This window comes from Manis javanica, chromosome 3 (genome assembly GCF_040802235.1).
Source record: "Manis javanica isolate MJ-LG chromosome 3, MJ_LKY, whole genome shotgun sequence".
Taxonomy (NCBI): Eukaryota; Metazoa; Chordata; class Mammalia; order Pholidota; family Manidae; genus Manis; species Manis javanica.
This window is the reverse complement of record NC_133158.1, coordinates 134,892,481-134,917,345: the sequence shown is the minus strand read 5'-3', so window position 1 is coordinate 134,917,345 and position 24,865 is coordinate 134,892,481. Positions and strand designations below refer to the sequence as shown.

Genomic DNA, 24,865 nt, shown 5'->3' with positions numbered 1-24,865 from the left:
ATGCCCTTAAAAGTATATATATTTTTTAAATTAAAATTTAGATTTCTAACATTCAGACTTACTACTCTTGGGTAAGTAAAATAATACAGTGTTTTACTCTGCTTAGGAAAAAAAGCCCTGTAGGTTATCTGTGATGCAAATCAATGACCTAAAGGTAACAACCGAAAGTTTTCCTCGTGAAGCCTAGTAAACATTTCACAATTTTTAGTTTCGCCTTTTCCTTTCACATCACCATTTCTGCAGAGATCCTTGGAATAATAATAATAATACAAAAAATTTCTCTCTTCTTGTAAACTCTTAATACTTCTGTTTAGGAACAGTGTTTTTTTAGTACAAACCTAAGTATAAGGTAAGGAATACACACCAGAGAGGATAGGTGACTAGAGAGAGTAGTATTGGGGCAGAATGTGTTCCAGTAATAATTGTGGCAGATTTAATGGTAATTTTGTTACATCAGTGATGTACTTTGATTTTGTGATTAGCATAAATTTTGATCAAGTTAGAATAAAGTCAGAATGAGATGAAGTATTGTGCTAATATGAGGGACCAATATGAATATTTTTGTCTAGCTTTCTAAAACAAACTCTTTTCATGAATTCATAGACTTTTCTTGCTTTCCCCGAACATAGTTTGGTGCACAGTAACACCAAAGACACTTGGTGATACCTTTTTTTTAACTGAACAAAATTTTGTAAAATTTCATTACGTTTTAGAATATTTGGAGTTTTTTTTGAAAAATGATTTACCCTATAATAAATACATAATTTGCAAATAAACTGTTGAATAAGGTAACATCAAATAAGAGAGTAGATGTGAAAGCATTTTGCAAGTTAAGAGTCTAAAATGTGGAGTGGTGCTTCAGACTGTTACTGAACTGTTTACTAATACGTATTTGCGGATTTTTCCTTTCCCTAAACGTCTACTTGTCTTATCTAGAATTATGTGAAGGTATTTCTAAGACGAAGGTTTCAAATGTATCTCTTAGTTGTTTGCACACAGTAATTATACTAATTGGATATTTATTTACTTACTAAAATGAAGTATGCAAGAAGAAAGTGAAAAAGGTTTAAAATATTGAGTGAAATCTTCAGAATGGCTTTGGGAATAGTGCCCTCTTATGGTTTTGTAAATACAATTAAATAATTATAAATAATAGTAAATACAATTAAAAAGTTAAAACATTTAAAAATGTTAACACATTTTAAAAGGCTTATGATGAAAAACTTAGAAGTTCATCCTTTTGGTCTGAGAAATGGGAAAAAATTAAGAAACTTCAAGGAAGAGAAGGAAAAAGGTAGCCTGGAATTAGTGTTTCAGCCAACAGTGTTTTCAAATCTATGCATACATTATAACTTACGCTACTGGAAGAATGAGGAAGTAATCAATAGCTGGGTTAATTTGAATCCCTTAGAATTCTGGGAGTGGAAGTAATTGTGGAGCCAGAACTTTGTTCAGGTAGAGGTATAACTTATTTGGAAATAACTTTAGTAATGGCTGGAACCTTCATTTTGTCCACATATAGAAGTTTGTTCTATCGGTTTATGTATGTAAATAATAATCCAAGGATTTTATTAGACTGCAAAAAGCAAAAGGAATGTATATAATGAAACCATGAACCTTTTTAGGCTAATATTAATAAGCCTTGTTATGGTTTGCTTCAGTCATTAAAGTATTACAGCACCATGCTAGGTAGAAAGAGGAATGAATAAGAAAGATACAAAATAAACTTAAAACTCATTTTGATTTCTAGGCTTGGAAGTGGGTCACAGAATGCACGTAATGACTGGAGGGAGGCCCCCTAGGGCAGGACTCTATCTTGCAGTTTACAAATCTAGAATGTGTAGATGTTTAATAAAGGTTTGGATAACTGAATGAAAAATTTTAGTAGCCCTATAAAGAAAGTTACCAGTGATATTCAAGGAGGAAAACAGGTTTAGTTTTAAAGTAAAGCAGTATTTTGTTTCCATTTGTGGTATTGAATCTATTTTGAGATTTCAAGTAGCATTAAAAGTGCATATGTTATTTATCTTAATAGGGACAAGGAATAAAGTTTAAGGAGCTAACAACTGTTTTGGTAAATAATACTAGGCTTCTGTTACATGTTAAAAATGTTTTTTAGTGTGATTATGAAAGCAGTATGGTCCTGTTGTAGCAAATCCTTGAAAAGTGCAAAGAAGAAAACAATTTCCTCCTGATTTCAGCAAGAAGTGATAGTTATCCATGGTCCTTTGCATTTATAATGCTTTGTAAATCTGTACAGAAGCATCTATAGAGTGCACCAATGTTAATACCAGGTATAACTGAAATAATATTTTGGACCAATTTTAAGACAGTTCACTTACAGCAGATTGCAATTTGTCACCTCTGCAGCCTTTCCCATCTGGGGTTCCACAGGAGGAGAATTACACCCTACAGAAAATGATTTGAGTGTTGGTTTCATCAGTGCTCCCAAGGATGGTGTATATAGCTGACCCTTGAACAACATGGAGGTTAGGGGCACCAACCCCAGTAATATCAGAGATCCATGGATAACTTTGGACTCCACCAAAACTTCTGTTGACCAGATTACTGATAACATGAATAGCCAGTTAACATATTTTGTGTGCTGTGTGTATTAGAAACTGTACAATTAAAGTGTAAGCTAGAGAAAAGAAATATTTTTTCAAATCATCGTAGATTTCCAGAAATTTTCCCAGTGTACTTATTGGAAAATGTGTGTATAAGTGGACTCACACAGTGCAAATCCAAGTTGTTCAAGGGTCAACTGTAGTACCATTCTAAAGGCTTTGGAGAGAAGTTAATTAATTGTGTGTAGTGGATACCTGAGGGCATTTCTGCTTAATTCTTTTGAAAACCCTTTGAGAAGGGCCAGCAAGGTCATGAAATCAATTTAGTGGGTCACCAGCATTTTAAAATAGAGTAAAATAAAAAATAGAGTACATTGCACATAGTGAAATGAATCTACATTTTAATATTATCAATTTATATTAGTTGAAGGCCAAAATAATCCAGGATCACAATTTTTTAAAGCATATATACTGAAATGGGGTAGAAAAGCAAAGCATTAAATTTATACAGATTTAAAACTTTTGACAACAAAATATTTTAGTGAAAAGATGTGTATGACTTGGGTGTTTCCAAGTAATTGCAGTATTAAAGGGATTGGACACCATAGAATTCAGCATAAAAATTTTTATTTTTAAAAGTCTCAGGAATTAACAGGTTTTTTTATCAGTTCCTTTTCTTCAAGTTGTAAAGGGAGTGATAATCATACTTCTGATTCAACATGACTTTTTCCATGAAGGATTTAAGAGAATAGTTGCACATTTCAAGAATGAGTTTTCGCTTTCCCTGTGAGCATTTTTAAATACTTTAAATCTAAAATTGGCTTTTGAGGTAGATGGTATGATCTTTCAGCGTGGGGGAACAGCAACATTGCTCTACCTCCTGAAGATGGTCTCTTCTAAGTCAGTGAAAGTGTGTTAATCATTGTTTCAATTTGGCATTAGGTTGATTCTAATAATTACAAGAAAATGACCACAAGACTAAACCTCAAATTCTCTTAAGTAGCTCTTTGCTTTCTTGTAACACTATTCCTGTTTAGTTGTTGAAGCACTCATTCACAACATGTTGGAAGTATGGAGGAAACCTGATCCTGCACTGAGATACTCAGTTTCTTTCTCTTAAGAGTTGTTGGCAGCTGTCTGGTAGGGTGTCTTTTGTGTCCTTCTGAAATCATTTATTGACCACTTGAAGGTCTTAATATTACTATACACAGTAAAAAGACCCTGACAAGTATATTCACATTATACCTAAGGAGTTAGTGCTTAACTATGTATTAAGACATGTATTTAGTAAGGTTGCTGATGATTTATGTTGGGTTCATGCAAAGTAAAGTGTATTTAACTTGCATTATATTTTATAAATAAATATTTATTATGTATCTTGTGTAAGCACACCATTAGGAGAATACACTGTTAAACTTACCAAATATGCTAGCCCTTTATATGCTTGCTATCTTAATGAATAGCATAGTGTAAAAATGAATATCTTCTATAACACTTTCTACATTCTATTTTAAAAAATATTTTTTTTCCACATATTTTTTCAAAGATTTATTTCTGATTTTAGGGTGGGTTTGGGAAATCCCACCAATATTTTGGGGAATTGTCTAGATTTCTTCATCAGTGTGTGTCATTAGGATTTAAATATCATAATGTTAATACTGTAATTAAAAACTAGAATACCACCTAAAAAGCAAAGTTTATTATTGAAGATAAGTCTAAGAGTTTAAAAGGATTCGTTATTTTTTTTTAGTACAAATTGTAATGTTTTCATATGGATAATGCTGAGTGGGTAATTTTTTATCTAGAAAATGGTGACAAAAATGCTTATTGGTTTTTTTTGTAAATGAAATCAGCCTAGTTACTTGTCATTGTAATAGTAAGCATTGTACTACCAAAACACAATGGTTCTCTATTAGGAGATCTGATTATCAAAGGGTCATATACATGTAATACTGTAAGTTGAAATTTAGAAAAACTTTCATAAGTCATTTCTTAATTTTTACTTATTTAAAATTAACTCGCCTGTACATTTTGGGATTATATAAATTTTGCATTCATAGACATTATTTGTTGCTTCATGACTTAGAGAAAGAACCTTTGGAATGAATAATATGTCTGAAATTTTTCCTATGTGTTTCAGATGAGGATGCCATCTGTTCAGTTTGTGGTAGATAATGGTGAGGAAGTTGGGTGATAAAAGCATTTTAAAATGTTAAGGCTTTAACTTAACCTACTAAGCAATCTACTCCCCTCCTTTGCCAAGTAGTGTATTCTATTTAAATGTTTAATACACAAAGGGAGTAAATTATTCCTATATTGAAAGGTAAGACAAATGGCAATAGATGCTCATATCTTGGTACCTAATTTTTATTCCTGCTTAGTTGCATTACTGCTGTACCATTTAATTACATTGTTCTTTTTTTGAAGACCTAATTTTGTATGTTGTCACAAATGCAGAATAGATGAGAAAATCTGGCATGCCTGTGAATGTTCTGTTGTATAATGTGTGCTTTTCTTAATCGTTTCTAGCATGCAGTTAGGGTAATTTGTTATAAAGGTATTTATGGCTTACCACAGCATATTAAGTAAAATTCCAGCATTTTATCTTGGTAGTGTTGTGCATTTCCCCATCATTTATATTATTTAATTTATAGATCTGATCTCTGAAAATACATCTCAGAGACTGTTGGTTTGTCTTTGGTACTTAATGGAGTAGGATATTGAATGTGAAAAATACTATTTTGTGAGTTTCATAGTAACAAAAGTAACCTTATTAAAGGGCACCCTGGGATTTAATGACCTACATTATCATCCAGAATTCACTCCACAAATATTTATGGAGTCCCTGCTAATATATGCCAGGCATGGTGCTAGGTACTGAAAATACAGAAGTAAGACAGTTCTTGACCTCAAAGTGCTGTTAAGGACAGGCTGGATAGCCTCTTGTCAGGGATTTTGAATAGGGAATTGAGATTTTAGCTCTGAGACTCACTGGGTAATCCTTAAGGAGAGTTTCTTTAAAACCCCAGTCTGTGACTGTTAATGGGAATGCTGTGAGATGAGGCAACAAAGGACGTAAACTAGAGAGGCTGGATGTTTAAAAATAAATGAATGTGCTAGCAGTTATTTAAGGTGGCATCTGAAGTTTAGAGGCAGCATAGAAATAAAGATACACTGAGCTTGGATCATGAACAAAGAGTATAATTTACACAAATCAAGCTGTAGAGTTTTAGAATGAACTTGATCAAAGTTGAGTCAGATTTCAACTCAAGATCTTTGGCTGAAGTTTAGAATTTGCTATTCTGAAGATTTGAGATTCCACATATAAGTAATAGGAAAAGCTTTTTTTTTTTTTTTTTTGAGAGGGTATCTCATTTATTGATCAAATGGTTGTTAACAACAATAAAATTCTGTATGGGGGGGGTCAATGCTCAATGCACAATCATTAATCCATCTCAAGCCTAATTCTCGTCAGTCTCCAATCTTCTGAAGCATAATGAACAAGTTCTTACATGGTGAACAAGTTCTTACATAGTGAATAAATTCTTACATGGTGAACAGTACAAGGGCATTCATCACAGAAACTTTCGGTTTTGATCACGCATTATGAACTATAAACAATCAGGTCAAATATGAATATTCGTTTGATTTTTATACTTGATTTATATGTGGATCCCACATTTCTCCCTTTATTATTATTATTATTATTTTTTTTAATAAAATGCTGAAGTGGTAGGTAGATGCAAGATAAAGGTAGAAAACATAGTTTAGTGCTGTAAGAGGGCAAATGTAGATGATCAGGTGTGTGCCTATGGACTAAGTATTAATCCAAGCTAGACAAGGGCAGCAAAACATCCACGGATGCAGATTTCTCTCAAAACGGGGGGTGAGGTTCTGAGCCTCACCTCTGTTGATCCCCAATTTCTCACCTGATGGCCCCCCTGCGACTGTGCCTGTCTTAGGTTGTTCCTCCCTTGAGGAATCTTACCCGTCTCTGGCTAACCAGTCATCTTCTGGGGCCATACAGGGAAATGTAAAGTTGGTAAGTGAGAGAGAAGCCATATTGTTTGAAAAGGTTAGCTTTTTCTTCTTTGCAGATTTATGCCCTGTGGCTTCTATGCCCAGCACTTGTCTCGAGGTATCTTTACCACCTGGAGGAATTATGATACTCGGTAAATTCGATATGAGGCACGAATTCTATATAAGGGTTGTAATTAGGAAGGAAGAAGAAAAGCTATAGAGGTAGCATATGGAAGAAAACATGGGAGGATTGATTATTTCTTTGACATATCTTCTTGTAGAGTACCTTAAGTATGTATAGGTTTTAAACTACTAACTAACTTGTGCACACATATTAACATAATAGGAATACGGTGACATAAACAAAGCAAATCTATAATTACCATCCATAACTAGGCATTTGTGAAAATTTGTCTATGATATGATGGATATTGTCCAACTGTACTTGAACAGTCTGAGAGAAATCAGACAAAGCAACCCATTTCTGGGATCTGTTCACATCCCATATGTTCTTTTAACCGTAGATAGTCTATAGTCATAAGATTTTGGAGTGCTACACCTTGCACCCCTCCCAACTTCTGGTTGAGTTCCAACAGTACAGATCTGGTCAAATTCTTGTCTCACTGTATGCACATGCCAGCCTAGACATCTCCCTCCTCATTCCAATGGCAAGTCCAGGAAATGGTGGGGTGGACGCAGCCACAACCCCAGCATCACCCGGATCCCTGTGGAGGCTTTTTGATGATCATCCCCCGGCACAAGTCCTCCAGAGAGTGCTGATGCCGGAAGCTCCTCCTCATATCGAATCTTAGTTCATTTTCTGGGTAGCCAAGCTAGGCCTTGATCTTCTGCATAGAAACAAACAGACCCTTTGCTCACACTTTGACATGCCCTCTATACCACTGTGTAGAACTCATTGGAGGTCAGCACACAGGAACTGCCTTTTTTTTTTTTTTTTTTATTAAGAGAAAGGAATATTATCAGAAAAGAGTACCTCCATAGCTGATCATCTGACACCCTTTAAGTGATCAACATTAAGGATATTTAAAGCATGCGTTGATCTTTGATTTACCAATAGTTTTATCCTGTTAACGAGTAATCCCCCTTTTCTTTCTTTCTTTCTTTTTTTTTTTTTTTTTTAATTTTTAATCTACCCTTACATGAAGAATACTATGTTTACTATGCTCTCCTCTATATCAGGTCCCCCCTAACAACCACATTACGGTTACTGTCCATCAGCTTAGCAAAATGTGGTAGAGTCACTACTTGTCCTCTCTGTGTTGTGCAGCCCACCCTTCCCTTTCTCCCTCCCCGCCATGCATGCTAATCTTAATACCCTCCTTCTTCTCCCCCCCCCTTATCCCCCCCTGCCCACCCATCTTCCCCAGTTCCTTTCCCTTTGGTACCTGTTAGTCCATTTTTGGGTTCTGTAATTCCGCTGGTGTTTTGTTCCTTCAGTTTTTCCTTTGTTCTTATACTCCTCAGGTGAGTGAAATCATGTGGTATTTCTCTTTCTCCGCTTGGCTCATTTCACTGAGCATAATACTCTCCAGCTCCATCCATGTTGCTGCAAATGGTAGGATTTTTCCACTTCTTATGGCTGAGTAGTATTCCATTGTGTATATGTACCACATCTTCTTTATCCATTCATCTACCGGTGGACATTTAGGTTGCTTCCAATTCTTGGCTATTGTAAATAGTGCTGCGATAAACATAGGGGTGCATCTGTCTTTCTCAAACTTGATTGCTGCGTTCTTAGGGTAAATTCCTAGGAGTGGAATTCCTGGGTCAAATAGTAGGTCTGTTTTGAGCATTTTGATGAACCTCCAAACTGCTTTCCACAATGGTTGAACTAATTTACATTCCCACCAGCAGTGTAGGAGGGTTCCCCTTTCTCCACAGCCTCGCCAACGTTTGTTGTTGTTTGTCTTTTGGAGGACGGCAGCTATCCTTACTGGTGTGAGGTGATACCTCATTGTAGTTTTAATTTGCATTTCTCTGATAATTAGCGATGTGGAGCATCTTTTCATGTGTCTGTTGGCCATCTGTATTTCTTTTTTAGAGAACTGTTCAGTTCCTCTGCCCATTTTTTAATTGGGTTATTTGTTTTTTGTTTGTTGAGGCATGTGAGCTCTTTATATATTCTGGACGTCAAGCCTTTATCAGATCTGTCATTTTCAAATATATTCTCCCATACTGTAGGGTTCCTTTTTGTTCTGTTGATGGTGTCTTTCGCTGTACAGAAGCTTTTCAGCTTAATGTAGTCCCACTTGCTCATTTTTGCTGTTGTTTTCCTTGCCCGGGGAGATGTGTTCAAGAAGGAAAAGCTTTTGAATATGTAAATGAATTTTAGTAATTTTAATTTAAAAAAAATCTCGAAACAATTGATTTCTTGGGCACTATATCCAGATCTGTTTGCTATGCAAGTGATTAAAACAACTTTTTAAAATTTCTAAATAATGAGTTTAACAAATGACTTCTAGAAAAGAAATATTATTTCAAGCTGGTCTTATAGTTTATTGATGTGTAAGACTGAACTTATTTAATCTATGCTCATTAACACCTCTTTCATCATACAGTGTTGTGAAAAATGTGAGTATTTTAGATAGTAAGTTCCTCTTTTCAGCACTGTGTTTTTCAAAACTAACCTTTTTTGTGACTTCTGAAATGTCTTAGATTTCAGTCTTTCCAAGTAGTGTATAGTATGGTATATATGTGTAAATATAGACTAACTTAACCTGTGTCATGTTGACTCAAAACTTCTTAAACATCAAATATTATACTCTGTTGTGATGAGGGTAGGGGACAAATGAGATATATTAAATTATTTGCCCTGGCTTGTGATAGATTCTGAACTTAGAATATTTGATCAGGATTGTGAGATTTAAAAAAAATTCCACTTTTATATATAGACTAGAGGCCTTCCCTGAATGTACAACTCTTTAAATCCTTTCAAAATAATATTCTTTTCCCTATAATCTTCTGGTCTTGTTAGTCTTTCAAATTCCTTGTCCAGTAATTCTTAACAAATATCTTGATTTCCCACTGATACAAGTTATCACATTTTCATTTTTGGCTTTTAATTGACCTTAAGTCATCTCCTGCTTGATCAAGTGTGTGTGTACTGTGTGCTCCAAAACCTGCTTCTGTTCTCAGACTGTCTCGTTGGAGTAGACAGTGACTTTCCAGGCCTCTCCTGAGTTTCTTCATCCCCATTCATTTCCTCCACTAGCAGGATCTCCCTGATCAAACCATGGACGGTTTATGATTTGATTTTGCTTTCATCGTGACTGCTTAGCATCTGGAGATTCTTTCCATTCTATTTTATATAGTTTATTGGTTCTGAATTGGGCTAGTTTGGACATCAGGTGAAGTAGTTTTCCGAATCTTGGTGGGTATGCAGTGGCCGTCCCTGAGTGTGGTGGTTATGCATTATGGGTTAAGGGTATCATTCCCACCCACCTTGACTAGTAACTGAAGGGAGTGGACATCTTCAGAGGCAGGGTCAGAGGAACATATGGCTCTCCTTTTTGTCTCATTTTTCCTTTATCTCATTCCCAGTGCTATCCTCTCTCACTCCACTGGGTTTTTCTGTTAACTTATTTTTATTGTTCACCCAAACCATGTCTTCTTTCAGCTCCTCTCTCTCCTCCACCAGTGATTCTTGCCACTCTTTTCAGATAGTCTTTTCCCAAAAAAGCAGAATGTTTCCCAAACATATTCTCATAATAGGAAATAACATGTAGGGGAGACAAAGTATAAAGCAAACAAAAATAAGGGAGCATTTTGTAACCACACGTTCTTCTTTTTCTCAGTTTCTGAACCTCAGTTTTCTAATCTGTGAAATGGAGATCATGACACCTGCTTAATGAGGTATTTATTAGAATTAAGCAGAATGTGTAAGTTCTTGTCAGGTAGATACTCACTAAGTTAAGCCAGTTACCACCTTTTCCCTTAGTCACAGGTACAGATTATAAGGAAATACAGTTCACTGATAAGTGTTAGGAGACAAAGTGGTTTCAAGTTTAGTCTGGCAAAGGGTGTGTGTGTGTGTGTGTGTGCACATGCACCCAAGTTGTTAGTGATTAATACCTGTGAAACGAACGGGGTGGGGGCAAGATTGGGCAGAGGGGCGATAAAATTGTGCATACAGTCCCAACAGGCATGTTTTTGGGACTGTGGAGTGAATAATGTCCATCAGAGTTGTAACGGCTGCTCCGTTGAACTCCTGCTTCACCCATACCAGTCACCAACCACATCAGCAGCCAGGGAAACGCATGACCCAGATTGAAGAAGTTTCCTCACAAGCATGTGCTGATCAGTACTCTGCTGAATTCTTGATGTGGACTCTGCAAACCTATAGTGTTCTCTCCAGGCATCTTTCGCTGTCTTGCACCTTGATCTGCTTTACTCTTCCAGAATATTCAGCTTTGTTTCCTCAACTCAGGTTACTCTGTGAGGCTCTGCCTGGGTTCCCTTTTCTTTTGCTCTTTAACATTTCATCATACTTGTTTTATTACATATCTGTCTGTTTTTCCATCAGTCCACCCCTCCCCTAGTTTTATTTAGAAATAATTGACATATATCATTGTACAAGTTTTAGGCATACAGCATGATGGTTTGATTTACACATTGGGAAATGGTTACCCCATAGGTTCAGCTCACATCCATGCTAATGCAGTCTCTCTGGGTCTCAGAGGTACAGTGAAGTACTTCACCATCACCCCCATGTTCTTGGATTCTTTCAGTGGTATCTTGGTCTTGAATAAAAGTTAGTTCTTATGAAGGGGAGCAAAGTCAAGAATGACTTAGGTCACCATCTTGATGATATCACTCCTCTGGCAAATATTTATTGCCTTAGAATATTATCTGATATGCTAACATACTGTGAAGAAAGGGTATATTCTAACTGATTGTTGCAGCAAGAAGAAAAATCAGAGCTTAACTGATGCTGTACATTTGTGGAGTACAGTTATTTAAAATGGATTTTAAAAATAGATACCATAAGTATGAAATTTAAAAATCATTTCTGTTCATCCAGGTTAACATGCATACTGAAATTGTTCTTGTGATGGAATAGTCCATGTAGCAGTCTGCTTGAGTTTCTGATGACTAGACTTGGTACTTTAAGGAAAGACTGCTTTATTAGGTGACTCTTAAATGATGTAACTCTTCTTTATTAGTCAGGCCTTGTCAAGTTGGCACACAAAATTAGCCACATTGTCCTTTGATAAACTTTTTCCTTTTATATTTTTCTATAGATAGATGCACCATCAGGAATGGAATTACAGCCATGGTATCCTGTTATAAAGCAGGAAGGTGACCATGTTTCTCAGACACATTCATTTTTACACCCCAGGTGAGTGGGTATTAGCTCATTTGTTGGTTCATCCGTTCATTCAGCACCTGTGTTTGTCAGGCACTGTTCTAGGCACTAGGAGCTCATTGTTTAGTTTTAGGCTTTCTTGTTAATCAATGGAATGAATTATAAATTGTGTTGAATATTTGAGATAACATTCTTTTGGGGTTTCTAGGGTTTTTTTGTTTTTTTTTTTGTAGAAATAGGTTGTTTCCTTTCTGCCCTGAAGTAAAAAATTCAGCTTTGGTATTTTAAAAGGAAACTTTTTTGAAACAGAAGCTTTTAGGGTAATCAATCTCCTCAATATCATGTTTTTATATTTTACAAACTTTATATTAAGTCCTAGATTTATATCTGCTGCTGTAAATATATATTCCCTCTAAATGTGATGATGAAGAATCTCAGTCTTATTTACACTTGCTCAGTTCCTACCATTCCTATTGCATTTGAAGTAAATCTTGGGCAGTATTAGACCTGTCATCTTCTTAGCAAAATACTATGTTTTCCTCCTCAGAATTAATGTGACTGATAAAGAAGAACAACAGAGATGTCCAGTACAAAGAAATTGAAATATAAGAGGAGATTATTTAGAGTTTAGGGAATGAAGTGTTCTGTCAGTTAATGTTTGTATCTTTTGGCTAAAGGTTATGTAGATTAGAGTTTATAATATGGTTCTTAAATATTTAGCTCAGATTTGTTCCATGAGTCTCTCATAATCTACTGAACAATTTTATGTGAGCTTTGAGCAAAAAATTGGTAGTTATCTCTTTGATCTTAGTTTTATACAGTTTATTATTGATGTTTTATCAAATAGGAAATATTAAATTGTTTTAGGAAGATTGCTTGGGGCATTCAATACAAGGAGCATTCAGAGCACCTGTTCTCTCCTGAGAAGGGTGCTAGGCACTGGGAGCCCCTCATTGGGCCTATGGTGAATCAGCCCATAACCAGGCTTGGGACTGAATCAGCCTTGCCATAACAAAGAGCAAAGATTCCTTGCTTTGGGGGCATGGCAGACAAGAAAATGGTCTACCACAGTAGCGTATAGTCTGTTTTCTCTCTGGCATAAACCTTACTTTCCCAGGGCTGTTAAGCAGCTCTGTAAAGTGCTTCATGCTTTTAGTTCTCAGGTAGTTATGAGGGGAGAAGAAAAAACAGTCATTTTCTTTCCTAGTATCTTTTGAGTGGTTAGAAATTACTTTTTGCAGAATAATAAAAATTCATCATAATTTTGCTCCTGCTGCCTAAAGTACAGGCTTTTTTTTTTAAGAATTATTTTTTGTGACCCTTACTATCTGATTTGTTATGTTTTCTGTTTTGGTAAAAAAAATAAAATTGTTTTAACCATAGAAATAGAGAATGTATTTTGTTTTTACCTAATGCAATATGTGTCTTATTTTGCCTTTCTTTGTTTTCAGCTACTATTTGTACATGTGTGATAAAGTAGTTGCCCCAAATGTGTCCCTTGCTTCTGCTGTATCCCAGTCTAAAGAGGTCACAAAGACAGAGGCAAGTAGGGTCAGACTGAGACAGTTTGAGAAGCCTCACGGTAGTGGGAAACAACAAAAACCAGTGTCTTATCCAGATGTCTCACTGGAGGAACAGGAGAAAATGGATTTAAAAACAAGTGGAGAATTATGTAGCCATTTTGGTAAGTATTCAGAAGTCATCTTTTTAAAATCAGATACTTAATAAATACATTTATTCAGCATTTTCAGAGGGGATTTCTCTTTAAGAAAAATTTCCAGATTTCTCAGGCTTTTTTATCTTTAAAGAATACCACCTTTCAGAACTCCCAAGTAATTACTTAGAACCTCAGTTCTATACTATACTTCTGCTATACTTTTTAAGAACGGTGAATAGCTATAAAGCTATGAGATAGATATATAGGCTATAAGGCTTCTTAACTGCAATACTCTGAGTATTTTTTTTCCTTTCCTCCCTTTTCTTTGCTGTCAGTTTTCTTCAGAAGGTCCTTGTTTTTCTTTCTAATTTGCCATAAACTGAGAAACCATTTAACTGATAATGCTAAGACGTATATGTGAGAGTAGTTAGATACAGTACTTAGGGAAACTAGTCATGGAATAAGCAAGGATTGAAAACTCAGCTGTGAGAACCAGGCAGATGGCATAACTGCAGAATGCTGGCTGGACATCTAAAAAAAAAAAGCTGCTTAGTTACAGGCGACTGTGGACCAAACAAGCCATGTCTGCCCAAATGCTGCCTATATTACCTCCCCTTTCTAGCAGCACAGCTTTGCTTATGGCTTAGGCAAGTGAGAAGTTAATTCAGCTTCCTTGGAGCTATCGAAGAGTAATGTCATTTAACTGTTTACATAGATAGCTGTGATTCATGGAGAAAGGGGGTTAAATTTGAGGTTTCTAAAACAATTGTTTTTAGTTTTAAATATGGTAAACAATAATCAATAATGTACCATTATGCCCTATTTGTGTTTTATTTCCCAAATTAATTGAATCTAGTGAATTAAAAAATTGCTGAGATAATTCATATACCATGAAGTTTACCCTTTTAAATCCCCAGCCTCTATCCATTTTCTGTCTTTATGGGTTGCATGTTCTGAACATTTTATATAACACATATAATATGTGACCTTTTATTGTCTGGCTTCTTTCATTCAGTATACTATTTTCTCAGTTCATGTTGTAGCATGTGTTAGCACTTTCATCCTTTTTATGGTTTAATAATGTTCTATTGTATGGATGGATATACCACATTTTGCTTATCCATTCATCAGTTGGTGGACATTTGGATTGTGACCAGTTTTTTCTGTTTTGAGTAATGCTGCTCTGAATACTTAGGTACAAGTTTTAAAGTGGACATATGTTTTCAGTTCTCTTGGGTATATATTTAGAAGTGGTATTGCTGGGTCATACGGTAACTATGTTTAACATCTTGAGGGACTATGCAACTGTTTTCCAAAGGGACTGTACCATTTTCATTCCCAACAGGAGTTTATGAGGGTTCCAGTTTCTGCACATCTTTGCTAACACTTGTTATGGTCTGTATTTTGATTATAGCCATCCTAGTGGTTGTGAACTGGTATCTCATGGTTTCATTTTCACTTGTTCAATGACTAATATTGAGTGTCTGTTCTTTTTTTTTTGACATTGCATATCTTTGGAGAAATGTCTGTTCAGATTTCTTACCCATTTTTAAAATGGGTAATTTGTCTCTTTACTCTTGAGTTGTAAGAGTTCTTTACATACTGAATATTAGACCTTTACCAGATGTGTGATACACCATTCTGTCAGTTGTCTTGTTTTCTTGTTAATGCCCTTCGAAGCACAGAAATTTTAAATTCTGATGAAGTCCAATATTTTTTTTCCTTCCATTGCTTTAGATGTTAGGTCTAAATTAAACCATTGCCTAATCCAAGGTTACAAAGATTTACATATAAGTATTTTAGTTCTTAATATTTAGGTATTTGATCCATTTTGAGTTAATTTTTCTATACTGTATGAAGTTCAACATCATTCTTTGTATATGGATACACTTGTCTTAACACTACTGAAAATACTGTTCTCTCCTGATTGGATTGTCTTGGTGCTGTTATTGAAAACCAGTTGCCCATAAAAATGTAAAATGTAAAAATGTCTGGACTCAATGCTTATGCCAGTGCTATAGAGAGTTGATTTCTGTAGCTTTGTAATAAGCTTTGAAATTGAGGGTTGTGAATTCTCCAACTTTGTTATTTTTTTCCCAAGATTGTTTCGGCTATTCTGGATTCCTTGCATTTCTGTAGGAAGTTTTACATCAGCTTCTCAATTTGTCACAAATCCAGCTAGGATTTTGATAGGAATTGCATTGAAAAAGTAGCTCAATTTAGGGAACATTACCATTTATTGTTCCTCTAAGCTACTATTAACAAAAATGCCACAGACTGGGTGGCTTATACCATAGACATTTATTTTTTACAGTTCTGGAGGCTGAGAAGTATAAGACCAAGGTACCTAGCAGATTTGTTGTCTGGCAAGGCCCTGGTTCCTGGTCCATACATGGTGGTTGTCTTCTCACTGTGTCCTTACATGGTGGAAAGGACAGGAGCCCTTCTTTTAAAAGGGCATAGATCCCATCATGGGGGCTCCACCCATATGATCTAATTACCTCCTAAAGGCTCTACCTCCCAGTACCATCACATTGGGGGTTAGAATTTCAATATCTGAATTTTTGGGGTTACAAACATTCATGACACCATAGTAACAGTTCATAACACTCTTAACAATGTTAAGTCTTCTAATCCATGAACATGGGATACTTTTCCATTTATTTAATTATTTAATTTCTTTCAATGATGTTTCATAACTTTCATTGTACAAGTCTTATACAACACTTGTTAAATTTATTCCTAAGTATTTTATAATTTTTTGTTTCACTTTTATGTGGAATTGTTCATTTCATTTATGGGTTGTTCTAGTGAATTTTTAACAGAGTGATATTCATACTTTGTTACTTCATTTTTGCCTCTCAAAGATCCATCAATCTCAAATAATTCTACAAGTAAAAAGAAATCTGAGTCTACCACTTTCAACTTAGTCAGAGATACAAGCAAGGCAGTAATTGACCGTAATGCTGCAGCCTCATCTCCACTTCTTGTCAAAGATGTCATTTGTGAGGATGATAAGGGAAAAATCATGGAAGAAGTAATGAGAACTTACGTAAAACAACAGGAAAAACTGAACTCAATTTTGCAGAAGAAGCAACAACTTCAGATGGTAAAATTGTTATCTAAATGATAGCCCATTACGAAACAATACTATTGCATATTTTTGAGAAAAGTTAATAGAGATACTGCAAATGTATTTAAGATTATTCAGTTTTATACTCATAAGCAATTTTAATATACTTGAAAATTTTTAGAGAAAGTAGTTTCTCAAGATAATTATTTATATATAGACTGATATGACAGCTGAATTTTAGATATTTCCTGTCCTGGCTTTTTATTTTTTCTGAATTGAAATTTTTAACATGATGGAAATAAAGTAAAAACTGTATTGTGATTCTGTGTATTACAGGAAGTTGAAATGTTGAGTAGTTCAAAAGCTATGAAGGAACTCACTGAAGAACAGCAGAATTTACAGAAAGAGCTTGAATCTTTGCAGAATGAACATGCACAAAGAATGGAAGAATTTTATGTTGAACAGAAAGACTTAGAGAAAAAGCTAGAGCAGGTAATGAAGCAAAAATGTACCTGTGACTCAAATTTAGAAAAAGACAAAGAGGCTGAATATGCAGCACAGGTAAGAATGACTCAGTTTGTGTAATGTTGCCTTTTAAACTTTGAAATTTAAGCTGTTAACCTCCTCTATTAAAGAAATTACTTTTTGTCAAGCTTATTTCATTAGGCTAGATGTCAAAATAGATAATTCTATTAAACACAACTTTATGCTATATCATCCAAGATGAATTTTTTTACCTTATTTGCTTTATTTAAACTGTTACTGGATTTCTGTTAATTGCCTAAATTGCTTATCTCTGTCTTTCTGAATATCAGATGTTACATTATTTTAATGTATAGGGCTTTCAAATAAATTAATAAAATACACTGTTGTCCACTGTGTTCGAAGCAGTGAAGCAAAAATGAGTATCAGTTCACAACTTGGGGAAGGTGAACAAGTAAGTCTTAACATGAGTAGGTTGTGATGAGAAGTATACTAAAGCATAGGGTATATTGAAAGTGCTCTAGGTCTCCAGTTCTTTTGATTCTTTGTTTTTACCCCCAAGTTAATGTTATGTTAATGATTAACAGTATTAAATATTCAAGAGATTGTAGTGTGCATGAAATAGTTCATTTGTTAAAAAGTAATTTGAAAGGAGGTCTTTGTCATGATGTGAGGAAAGATTGGAAAAACAAACCTGAATGAAAACTGACAGTCTTTTAAATCACACAGTTGGCAGAACTGAGACAGAGATTGGACCATGCCGAGGCTGATAGGCAAGAACTCCAAGATGAGCTCAGACAGGAACGGGAGGCAAGACAGAAGTTAGAGATGATGATAAAAGATTTAAAGCTGCAAATTTTGAAATCATCAAAGACTGCTAAAGAATAGAAAACTTTAGAGAGATTCATCTGTGTATTTCCAATAGGGTTTATTTTTGTTTGATTGTTTGTTTTGGTTATTCAATTCTGAACGTGTTTGCATGAAGATAACTAGGCATTCTATCCATTTTTAGATCAGAGAAAGTGAATAGATTATATATTAGTACATAAATTTTCACATTTTCCAAATGAATGAAAATGTATGTTTCTTTGTATTTTTTCCAACCAGCTTAGTAACAATACTATATAATTTCAAGTTTTAGATAATCTGCCTATATTTCTAATGTAAATTTAGCAGTTGTATACTTTTAAAAGCTTCATTGTGTGATGAAAAATCATTATGGTTAATCTTGTTATCCATATTTCAGACTCAATTTTAGATACAGTGGTGGCTTCATGTTTCATATATATAAAGCTACACAAGAAGTTGAATCTCCATTTTTTTCATTAACACAATTTCCATTCTAAGTTGATACAGTAATACTGATACCTTATACTCATTATTAAATACAAAACTTGCTTTTATTTTGTTCCTTTGTGGAATGAGTTTCCACCAGTTCTCTTTTTAATGTCTCCTAAGAGTCATTTTTTCAAGAGAAATTTTATTTGAGATTATAGCACGCCCCATGGGCATGATGGGGAAGGATAACATGCTTTGTTACAAACTGCTGCTGAACAAAAGAAACAGTTGTGATTTGTTTTTTGGTTTAAATGTGGTAATATGTAAAATTTTCTTAATGCAGCAACTTGAGGGTATAAAATTAATAATTTTTGAACTTTTTGTTAATAGTGGTGTTAAAATGTTAATGTTCTTAAGAAAAACTGATATCATTGATGTACATCAGTTTCTATATAATCCATAATTCTCCTGTACAGTTTTTGTATCTAGTAATGGGTCTTACTGAAAATTATATAATAATGGGTTTGTTTTCCTTTAAGTTATAAAATATTAAACACCTTGAAGGTTATTTTGGACTTTTGTATGTGTAAATGTTAAGTCTTACAAATTTGCACGAATGGACCATTTTCAGTTACTACTTAATAATCAAAATCAGGAATTTATAGTCAACTGATAGTGTTTGATAGGTTAATATAGGGGAGTTTAGTTACCTGCTACTAAAAGGCTTTTAGATAATCTTTAGAAGACAAAGGAATAATATAGTTTGGGGGAGGAACGACATCATCTGCACTTTTTTTTTTTGCACAGAAAAATCTCATTCTTCAGTGACAGATTTTACATTAATTTTTTCCTTAAGAGATATTAGGTAAAATTCTTAGTAAACATTTTGTAAAGGAAGTTTCCTTAAGCTACTATTGACTTTATTATCCCATGAGTTTTATGTTTATGTTCTCATGTAAGGTGTATGAAATTATGTGAGAGCTAAATTTATTTTTGAAATAAATCTGTTAAAGTTAATGTTCTATACTATTCGGAGCATAGATGAAAGATATTCTAATGGTATGGAACTTCAAAAATCAATAGGTTATCATTTAACCAGTTATTTTCATGTTTTGCTTACTTACTGGTACTTAACATATCCTAAAAGAATTGTTGTACTTCCCAAAGTATAGTTTCTTTACCAGAGTATGACCTAATTGTCTATTTTCTGTATTTTACTGTGTTAACCCTGCAATTTGTTGATTCTTAGAATATCCTCAAGGAGGAATAAATGTTAAAATAACATACAGGAACACAGTTAAAAATGACATACCCTCCCAATACCTTGTATTCTGATTTGGAGAAAGAAAAATCACAAAGACATTTTATAATACATTTTCAATTTAGTTGTGAATTAGTTGTGTCACAGCTAAGCTTTTTGGAAGACAAACTCAAGCCCCTGTAATTTCATTTATTTTTCTAATTCACTCAAAATCTTTATACTTATGTTACTTAGTAAATGGTAAACTTAAGTTTCAACCCAAAACTTCTAAAATAAATTGCTTAATGTTTGAAATACATTATTTTAAAATTCTAAGCAGTGCTTAAATACCTTTAAATTGCCATAAACCCTTAATTGAGAATTGAGTAAAGAAATACTTTGTGGTTCTTCACTTAAGGAAAACTTGAAATCGTAGAGTCTTCATTTTCTGGGAGATACATTGATGTGCCATAGGTTTCTGTCTGACTTCCTGAAAATAGTTTTTTAGTCACTTGTAAATATTATACCTATTCTAGTTAGTAATTTTAAGTTAAACTGCACCACGTAGCTTGAAAATATAGAGATTTTGAAATACTTTAAAAGTGGCCTCTGCTAAAATATCCATATAAATGTATTCTTTGCATGCTCATTTTGTTTGTTGGTTACCAGCTTATACTTTGCTTTGGTGTTAGCTTTTGTGTGCCAGTTCATTAAGCCAGCAGATTTTTCCTCAGACTTTGTGATGTTATTTTAGGAAAAATACAAAAATATTTAAGAAAGCTGCATTAAAGTAATAGCCTATCAGAAGTGCTAGAGCATCTTTAGAAGGATGATAGATGATTTAGCTGATTGAGTGATGGGTAATGTTTAATTTGGGTGATGATAGTTTCTATACTCTATGAAAAAAAGGTACCACCAAATCTATAAAGGTACTAAATGTAAACCTGCTGTCACTGAGGAAGCTCTAAACTACCCTGATTTCATAAATGCAACTTGTAACAACATGAAAGGATTTGACTGATGATGTAAACTTGGATTGTGCTTTCTTTTATAAAGCATATTCATTTGAGTTTCTATGTCCATGAAAGTGAGGATGTTTTATGCTTTTTAAACTAGTTTTATAACATTTAATATATTGCCAGTTGAGATGTAAATCACTTGTACATATTGAATAAAAAACCAGTTACTAAAGTAGGTGAAATAGACTGAGTACAAAATCTGCAGGTTATCTATACTTTAGGAGTCATGAGAGAACAACCAGTTTATTTGCACATCTATGGCTTCTGTTTAAAGGAAAGTGAAATGATAAGGGAACTTGAGTAATATGAAACATGCTCAAGATTTTTCCCTAAAATTATTTGTAAAGCTGGTGCTGAAGGTTTTTGATCACCTTTAAAATTTTTCCTCAGTAACTGATACTAATTTTGATTGATTAGGGAAGAACCCTCATTTCTGTTTGCTCATGCATTTAATATGCATGACAGGACATTAAAAGTTAATATGAAAAGTGCTCATACTGTACATCAATTTCTGTGCTTGGAACTACTTGTTAATAGTTTTTATTGAAGCTGCCAGCAATAAGGGACACATTACTGCTGTATTATATATTGTGGGATTGAATAAACAAGACAATTTTTTTCTAGTAGAGAATACTTAAGAATTTCCATTATTGGAATAAATTTATATGGGTATTCTGTATTGCATCTTGTTTGAAAGGACAGTTTTTTTTTAAAGATCTTTCCAGTTTTAAATGGTTTCTAAAACTACATAATGCAATTTGGAGCCTGTTTCTTAAGTAATATAATTAAATATATAGTACTACTGTTTTTGAATTAGGAAGTGATCAAATGTAAAAACTTAAAAATTAAGCCCAGAAAACAAAATAGTGTATTAAGTTAGTGAATGTAAAAGAAATTTATGAGATTTTTTTCCTTCAATATAAATACCTCACTTGAAAATAAAGCACAGCATACTTAAAGTAGTTATAGTAGAAAAAAGTCCTACTAAAAGAATTGCTGAATCTAGGACAACTTTTGGGGAATTATAGTTTGGGAGAAATACAATGTACTTGCTTTTAACCATCCTGTTAGAAGTATTTGTTTATCCTAATAATTTTAAGCCAACAAACACAGTAGTCTTAAATTATTTCTGAATTTCTAACCTGTGAAGGCAGTAAATGAAATATCTGTTCTGCAACTGTTGAAACAAATTGTTGATGACATTGATAGTTCAACTTAAAATCTTGCCAATGATGTACAGTTTATGGTTAAATTGCTGTGGTTGGTTGCATTACATGACACAAAACTGTCCTCTACCTCACGTGAAATAAATATTTTATATGGTTTTACTATAAAACAAGACATCTGGTCACTTAGTTTACAAATTTTAAATTATATTTATTGAAACATGACATACTGTGCTCTTAGCTTATACCTCAATTGTATTTTGTGCTGTTTTCCATTTTCATGCCTTGTAAATAACTTGTATAGATTGTGGATTTAATTCCAAATAAAAACTTCTAATGCCAATGAAATAGATTCAAGCCATCTTAGTATCCTGTGTGAGCTCAATATTCTTGTCCCTCAAGATTGACATTTTCTCCTTTTGTTCCTTTAAAGTCTGTTACGCATCACACTAAGTGACTAACTTGAAATCTTTTATTTTAAAATGAGAAATTTTATGCAGTATTTCAGGAGATGAACATACTAGCATTTTGTGGTTATTGTATTTCATGAAACTTGGACTCCTTAACATCTTTCCCTTACCTCCCCCTCACCACCTCACCACACCCTGGCATTAATAGCTGCTACTGCATAACAAATCACTCCAAAATTTAACAGCTTAAGACAACCAGGTATCACAACAGTATCTGAGGGTCAGAAATCCAGGAGCAGTTTCGCTGAGTGTGATGGTTCAGGAGCTCTTAAAAGGGTACAGTTAGGATGTTACCTAGGGCTGAAGTCAGCTGAGCTTGACAAATGGAAGATTTTGGGCTATTGACAAGCACTACTGACAGGTGCTCAGTTGCTGTATGAACCTGTCCATGCTCTTCACAACATAGTAAATGGGTTTCCCCAAATGACTGACCCAAAAGAAAGAAAGGGATGCCACAATTTCTTTAATGACCTAGATGTGCACTATTTGTTAGAAGTGTCACTGTATGCAGCTGGTATACAATAGAAGGGGATTACACAAAAGTATGAATACCAGGAGGCAGGTGTCACTGGGGGCCATCTTAGAGTCTGGTTACCATACTCTCCCAGTTTTTTTAGGGGGCAAAATATATATACATAACATTTAGCATTTCAACCATTAGGTGTATGATTTTGTGGCATTAAATACATACACAATGTGTAATTATCACCAACATATCTAGAACTTTTTCATTATCTAAGACCTATTAAACAACTCACTATTCCCTGTCCTTCCAATGCTTGATGCCCTCTATTCTACGTTGTGTCTATGAATTTGTCTGTTTTAGGTACCTCATATAAGTGGAATCATAAAAGATACTTTTGTGCCTAATTTCACTTGTTTTCAAAGTATATCCATGTTGTAGCATGTGTCCAAATTAATTCTTTTTTATGGCTGAATACTATTCTATTATATACACATGCCACATTCTTGTTTATGCATTCATCTATTGATGGACATTGGGTTGTTTCCACACTTAGCTATTGTGAATAATGCTGCTGTGAATCATTGGTTTACAAGTACCTGGTTAACTCCCTGCTTTTAATTCCTTTGGGTATTTACCTGGAAGTGGAATTGCTGTATCATATGGTAATTCTATATATAACCTTTTGAGGAACCACCAAAATTTTTCATGATGGCTGCATTACTTCACATTACCACTAGGAATGCTCAAGTTTTCCAATTTTTCCATATCCTTACCAACACTATTTTCCATTTTATCGATTCTAGCCATCCTAGTTAAGTGTTATTTCATTGTGGTTTGATTTGCATTTCCCTGGTGACTAATAAGTATCTTTTCATGTGCTTATTGGTCATTTGTATACCTTATTTAGAGAAATGTCTCAAGTCCTTCACCCATTTTTAAATTGTTTTTTGTTGTTGAGTTTTATTAATCCCTTACCAGATACATGATTTATAAATATATTCTACCATTCTGTAGGTTGTCTTTAACTTTTAGTAGTGTCCTTTAATGCACAAAAGTTTTAAATTTTTGTTGGAGTCTAGTTTATTTTTCCTTTAGTCATATGCACTTTTAGTTTCATATACAAGAAATCATTGCTAAATTTAATGTCATGAAGATTTTCCCCTATGTTTCTTCTCAGAGTTATATCTTTAGTTCTTACATTTAGGTCTTCGGCCCATTTTGAGTTAATTTTGTAAATGGTATAAGGTAAGAATCCAATTTTATTCTTTTGCATATGGGTATCGAGTTCCCAGTATCACTTGTTGAAAACTGTCCTTCCCCACTGAGTGTTTTTTACACCTTTGTTGAAACTCATTGGCCATATATGTGAGTTTATTTCTGGGCTCTCTCTTTTATTCCATTGGTATGCATATCTGTCCTTATTCCAGTACCACACTGTTTTGATTGATCTAGCTTTATAGTAAGTTTTGAAATGAGGAAATGTGAGTCTTCCAAATTTGTTCTTTTTCAAGATTGCTTTGGCTATTTGGGGCCCTTTGAGATTATATATGAATTTTAGGATAAGTTTTCTATACAGGGAAAACACTAGTAGGGATTGCACTGAATCTGTGGATTACTTTGGATATAGTATTGTCACCTTAATAATACTAGGTTTGCCAATCTATGAACATGAGATGTCTTTCCATTTCTTTACACTTCTTCCATTAATTTTTTTCAGCAATGTTTTGTAGTTTTCAATGTACTAGTCTCCTTGGTTAAACTTAAGTATTTTGTTGTATTTGCTGTATTGTAAATTGAATTGTTTTCTTAATTTACATTTCAGATTGTTCATTGCTAGTGTGTAGAAAATGCAAATGATCTTTGTTGGTTTTGTGTCTTGGAACTTTGCTGAATTCATTTAGTAGCTCTGTGTGTGTGTGTGTGTGACCTTCAGGTTTTCTACATGTAAGATCACAGCTGTGAAAAGATAATTTTACTTCTTTCTTTCCAATTTGGATGCTTTTTATTTCTTTTTCTTGCTTAATTGCTCTAGCCAGAACCTTCAATACTGTGTTGAATAGAAGGGCAGAAAGCAGGCTCCCTTGTCTTTTCTTGATCTTA

At 34.1% G+C, this 24,865-nt stretch overlaps 1 protein-coding gene across 1 annotated transcript in view; it reads left to right on the top strand.

The window, feature by feature from the left end:
• Positions 1-22,186, top strand: part of SKIL (SKI like proto-oncogene) — a 29,094-nt gene extending 6,908 nt beyond the window's left edge. The window contains exons 3-7 of the mRNA XM_037003078.2: positions 11,849-11,946; positions 13,365-13,597; positions 16,438-16,679; positions 16,980-17,204; positions 17,856-22,186. Of these exons, the coding sequence (XP_036858973.2) occupies positions 11,849-11,946; positions 13,365-13,597; positions 16,438-16,679; positions 16,980-17,204; positions 17,856-18,014 (957 nt within the window). The 3' untranslated portion in view covers positions 18,015-22,186. The remainder of the gene's footprint in view (positions 1-11,848; positions 11,947-13,364; positions 13,598-16,437; positions 16,680-16,979; positions 17,205-17,855) is intronic.
• Positions 22,187-24,865: the final 2,679 nt, after the last annotated feature.